We start from the raw sequence: 5,801 nt of genomic DNA, 5'->3' as shown, positions 1-5,801 counted from the left end.
TTTCGAACCCATGACCTCCGGTTCAACCTTATTGCTCGGCTACCAATAGCAATCGGCAATGCTAGCGATAACTACATATACTTATCCTTCTTAGATAGGTAACATAAATAAAGAACTGTTGAAATAACTAAGCAAATTTAATTATCTTAACGAGTGGAGATGGTTCGCCTTCAGGGCCCATTTGTTTTTTCCACACTGTAGGTACATATACCTAATGGTAAAATTAATCATATTTAAGTAGGTACTTACTTTTTTAGACAACACGGTAACACGGTAGAGCAGCTGTATAATAAATCACAACTAGTAACAGATAATTATTTCATTTATTTTGTTCGTATAAAAATAAAAACATCAACAATAACAAATCAATTTTTGGTGTGTGCGTTTCTTCGAACGCCGCAATAACAGTAACACTGCTATTATTATTAATGTTTGCCGTGATGGTGGCCCCAGTGCTTGTGGTCCTCGTGGTGGCCTTTCTTGCCGTGGTCGTGGTGGTGATGGTGGTGCCCCTCGTGGCCGTGGTGGCCCTTGTGGCCGTGGTGGTCCTCGTCGTAGTGGTGCTTGTCGTGGTGGCCGTGCTTGCCGTGGTGGCCCTCGTGGTGGCCGGAGTGATGGTGACCGCCCTTCTTGTGGTGTCCCCCGTGGGTGTCGTGGTGGCCGTGGTGGTGGTGGTGCTTGTGGTGCTTGCCCTCCTTGTGGTGTCCGTCGTGGAAGTGGTGATCCTTGTGGAAGTGATCCTTGTGGTATTTTTTGTGGTATCCGTCGGTGTGCTCTCCCTTGTCGTGGTGCTCGTGGTGGCCGTGCTTGCCGCCCTTGTGGTGGTGGCCGTGCTCGTGATGCTCACCGTGGTGGTCGTGCTCATCCCAGTGCTTCTTGTGACCGCCGCCGTGTTCGTGGTGGTGATCCGCGTGGTGATGCTTGCCGTGGTGGCCTTCGTGGCCCTTGTGGTGGTGGTGATGGCCCTTGTGGCCCTTGTGTCCGTGTCCGCCGTGATCGTGGTGGTGGTGGCCGTGGTGCTCGTGGCCGCCGCCGTGCTCGTGGTGGTGGCCCTTGCTCTCGGCCACGGCCATGTCCTGCGAGACGTCGGCCATGCAGGCGGCCGCCAGGCACAGCACTCCAAACACCAACAGCGCCCTCATGTTTGCTGGTATCCCCTGTCAATGTTTGTTTTGATAGGTGGTTAAGGAGAGGAAGTCTACCGGTAACTGACCTCCGAATCATTGATTGGCTATTTATATAAATTGCAAATCGTAGCGCAGCGAACAAAAAGATGGAGAAATTGTTCCGCAAGCCTTCCGCCGCACTAGTTCAAGGACAATGAAAATAACTGCACGTTTAATCGACAAGTGCATATAGTTAGAAACGCTCATCGATCGATTCATTACCCATCTCAGCAAACGCAATTGAACTTGAACGCAATACGTAGGTACCTAAGCATATAGGTAGGTACATGTAGCACATACATATGTATTCACAGCTCTCGGCGGTGCATTGTGTTCACTCCAGTTCGCTTGAACTGCACCCGACATCGCATTTAATTTACACACTTGATTGACAGCTTATGAGCTCGCATCGATCGAAATTATCTGCTTAGTGGATCCTTTCTCGTTCGGAACACCGCTATTTGGATAGCGCTAAACAATTCTTCCGAGTGACTACTCGCGTAATCCTCGCCCTTGTTGGCTTGTCCGGGATCTTTTCAGTGTAATGTATTTCTGTTTGGGCATTCAGCTTGATTATGCACGCTTATGAGTTCATCGCGGTCTTTGTAAACAGCTGAATGTACGCCTTCCTAACCATTGAGGTGTTTTGATTCAATATACTATGAGTATTCATTGAAATTGGGTTTCTCGTTTTGTATTGAGATGTTATATGGTTCTTTATTACTTCGAAATGTACCTACACTGATCTTATGAGAATATGATACATATCTACATGCTTACTTTAGTTGCTCAAAATAGCGCTTATATTCGTTCAAACCTAGGTTCAGGTTATTTCAGCAAGTCATTTTAAAATAAAAGCATATTTTAGATTGTAAGTACCTACCTACTTCGTATTTAAATGGCGGCGGCTATTACTCTACATACGGGTGCAGGGCTACCTCGTTTCACGCAAAATATTAGGCATAGTGGATGTCGATTTGTGGAAAACTAACTAAGTACTCTACATACGAGTAACCTATGACTTAGGAAGGATACGTTGACAGATAATAGTAGTAGTTCTGATATGATGAAATTATGGATAATTTTCGGTATTAATCGGGAGTGATTCTGAAGTCACCTTACACAGCTATTACAAATTATTTCTATTTGCCATACTAGCGGTCCGTAAAATTACTGAGCTAAAAACAATATTCAGGAGGCCATTAAAAACTGCAAAAACCTCATCTTAATCTGTTACAGTAACATGCATCTTTCCTGCAATTTTATATATTTACAGACCTATAGGTAACAGTTTATGGTAAGTTTTTTCTTAAATTCCGGGTGATCTCCAGATGGCAGCATTATAGCAACAATAGCGGTGACTAAAAATTCCATTGAACAGAAATATTAATTATGTAACTAGTCGTGTTTAAAGGAGACCCATAGCCGTCGTCAATAGAAACTCATCAAACTCATCACCGCCGCGCAGCCGACCACAATAAGTTCACGACCGACACGCTCTGTCGCACTCTTTTCTAAAGGTGCACTTTCAATCGAACTCATTTTCAAGGCCGCATTGACCTTATAAAGTGCTTTCGTTTGCGCAACGCGTATTTGCGGTTAATAGAGCACCTACATACGCGGTCATACTTAACTTTTTACGAGGGTTAAGTAGTTGCCTAGGCTCCTTTTATCAAATTAGGTTGGCCCAGCACTGTTATTATGTACTTACTCGTAATGTAGGAAGGGGAAAAAAGAGGAACAATCGCAGCATTCATTGATAAGATATTAATTCTGTCTTAGGTATTCTTTGTTTACCTACATGTTTGGGTATGTCTCGGGTTCGTAGGTAAATAGGCCAGAGGGCCTCTTGGCTTGTCCCCAATGTCCCCCTGAGGCCCTAGCTACCGCGAATAACGAAAATCGAAATGTCTTTATCTCTACCTCTCTATCGCTCAAATTTGAAAGAGGCAGGGGCTCTAGCCAAGATGACAACGTACATTGAGAAACGCCAAACGAAAAGAAAAGCAGCCAAGTGCGAGTCGGACTCGCCCATGAAGGCTTCCGTAGCAGCAAGTAACATAATAAAATTGCGGTTTACGATTTATGACGTATTAAAAAAAAACTACTTACTAGATCTCGTTCAAACCATTTTTCGGTGGAAGTTTGCATGGTAATGTACATCATATATTTTTTTTAGTTTTATCATTCTCTTATTTTAGAAGTTACAGGGGGGGACACATTTTACCACTTTGGAAGTGTCTCTCGCGCAAACTATTCAGTTTAGAAAAAAATGATATTAGAAACCTCAATATCATTTTTGAAGACATATCCATAGATAGATACCCCACACATGGGTTTGATGAAAAAAAAAATTTTGAGTTTCAGTTCTATGGGGAACCCCCAACATTTATTGTTTTTTTTTTTTCTATTTTTGTGTGAAAATCTTAATGCGGTTCACAGAATACATCTACTTACCAAGTTTCAACAGTATAGTTCTTATAGTTTCGGAAAAAAGTGGCTGTGACATACGGACGGACAGACAGACATGACGAATCCATAAGGGTTCCGTTTTTTGCCATTTGGCTACGGAACCCTAAAAATGTATCGGGAAGACAGATGCTACGAAAAGTCATGTGACTATACTGACTATTGCCAGACATTAATTAGGTAGATATGTACTTATTTAAGTTTCGATTGGCGTTTCCTATCAACGATTGTCATGTCATCACTGGTGTGTAAATAATTGGCTATTTATCTCTAATACATTCAAGTCCGCATGTTACCTACCGTGTGTTGTGTTGTGTGTTGTGTTGAGCCTTCAGGTACCTAGTATAGACATAGTAGATTAAATGTACGAATTAAAATCGAATCGGATCGGTTCTTGATACCTACTAATCGTATTTCTCGAGGAGTGTGTTCGTTTTATAAAAAATCGTGCCTGGGTAATAATAATAATATCCTGTCCCAGTTCCAGTGTTACACAAACCGCTAACAGACTAATGCGCTTAGGGCTTGCACGGCGACACTCTTAGGCGACTTACGCGCTAAGGCGCTAGGCGGCGCACAACAGAGGAATTCCAACCTCAAAACATTTACATTAGGTCCAACCAAACCAGTATTCGTGCGATCTCCAGATTCGTAATAACATATGTAAATGAAGCCCACGCTTATTCTGGTTAGCGAGCGAGCGATTGCTGAGCGATGAGAATGATGAGACCAGAAAGGGTGAATCTTCGTACAATCTTGTTAGTCGGCATTACGTCTTGCCTAATACTATTAGTCAGCGATGATTCCTATTACAACTGATGCGCGTAGGTATCATGTTACATACTATATAATATTACCATAGGTTTAATGAATTCCTATAATCTGAGCTTTTCATTGAATGCGATATGTTGTGCTTAATGTGCCCATTCACCTACCTCTATACTCTCATATACCTACCTCTAGATATCAGCTGGTACTTACCTACTTACATCTAATTGAAGGTTTACTTATTTCATAAATCAAATATTAGTGTAATTAATTACAAAACTGCTTTACACTTGTAGGTAGGTAATAGGTAATACACTAGCAAAAAGCAGAGCTTTGTAAGGGCTCGCGGAGTTTTTCTACCTAAACGTACCGGACCGCGACTTTGATCCAATCCGAGGCTTGTTTCATGTTCGATCGAGTGGGTACAAATAAGTCCGTTAAGAACGCAGCTATAAGTGAGAGCAAGAAAGAAATATACTAAGCGGACCCCGGTTGCTGTCCGGTACGCCTGTCTGTTACAGCTTTTACTTTGTCCATTAAAAACGTGTCCAGACGACAAAATCAAATTGCCAATATCATCCACACGTAATATACAATTTCATAAGCGCTTATTACATCCTACACGGTCGCCCAGTACTTTTTGTAAGGAAGCCTTTCCTAATACATAATGTTAGGTCAGCGAGTCAATGTCCTTGAATTTATTTTTGCGTCCACAGTCCGTACCATACTATTGAGCGAAAAACTATCCCGTCTGGACACCTACTGGCGGTAATCACGCTGCTCCGCACATAAACACACACACACAGTTCCACTAGGTACAGCCAGGGTTCAGCATCAGCTCTATCTTGGGTACTGCTCTTCTAAGTGCTCATTAAGACGTGTCAGATGACCAAAACATAATGTGCCTTTGTTGCACCAAACCCCAATTCCGCTAGGAACTGCCAGGGTTCTGGGTCATTTTGTTTAACTGCACGCCGACGTTGCTATTGGCGTGCAGTTCCCATACAAGTTGCAGTCGTGTATCGGCCCTAAGTCACTGAAGTTTGTATTAATATAGGTACTTATCTTTATTTATAATTTTAGTAGTTCCAAGCAATAGTAACACTAAAAGCGCCATTAATTAATTACGTAAGACAATTTTTGCCAGTTTTTGACCCCCTTCCACCTCCTATATTACCATATATTACGTAAGAATCTAAAGTAAAATTGAGTACACGTTTGGTTTGTTTTAGTGTGTATTTTTCAAAAAAATATTTTTATGAATGTTTATTTGTACCTGAACTTTTGGTACTTGAGCTCGTTTAAGCTAACTCTGCACGTGTTTGATTAGCATAGAGTGTGGAAGTATTGTTATTATTTTAAACGTCATAATTTCATATAAATTTAAAAAATCGCATC

The 5,801-nt window shown here is 41.9% G+C and overlaps 1 protein-coding gene across 1 annotated transcript; it reads right to left on the bottom strand.

The window, feature by feature from the left end:
* Nucleotides 1-304: 304 nt before the first annotated feature.
* Nucleotides 305-1,296, bottom strand: LOC134802975 (histidine-rich glycoprotein-like). Its single transcript, XM_063775739.1, has one exon. It carries the CDS (start codon nucleotides 1,140-1,142, stop codon nucleotides 426-428), a length of 717 nt encoding a protein of 238 aa, XP_063631809.1. The 5' UTR covers nucleotides 1,143-1,296; the 3' UTR covers nucleotides 305-425.
* Nucleotides 1,297-5,801: the final 4,505 nt, after the last annotated feature.

Source organism: Cydia splendana, chromosome 1 (genome assembly GCF_910591565.1).
Source record: "Cydia splendana chromosome 1, ilCydSple1.2, whole genome shotgun sequence".
Lineage (NCBI taxonomy): Eukaryota > Metazoa > Arthropoda > Insecta > Lepidoptera > Tortricidae > Cydia > Cydia splendana.
The sequence above is the reverse complement of the archived record's forward strand: the minus strand, read 5'-3'. Positions and strand labels throughout refer to the sequence as shown.

Coding starts and splice junctions, on each gene's coding strand:
- LOC134802975 (XM_063775739.1), bottom strand. CDS start 1,142: ATGAGGGCGCTGTTGGTGTTTGGAGTGCTGTGCCTGGCGGCCGCCTGC.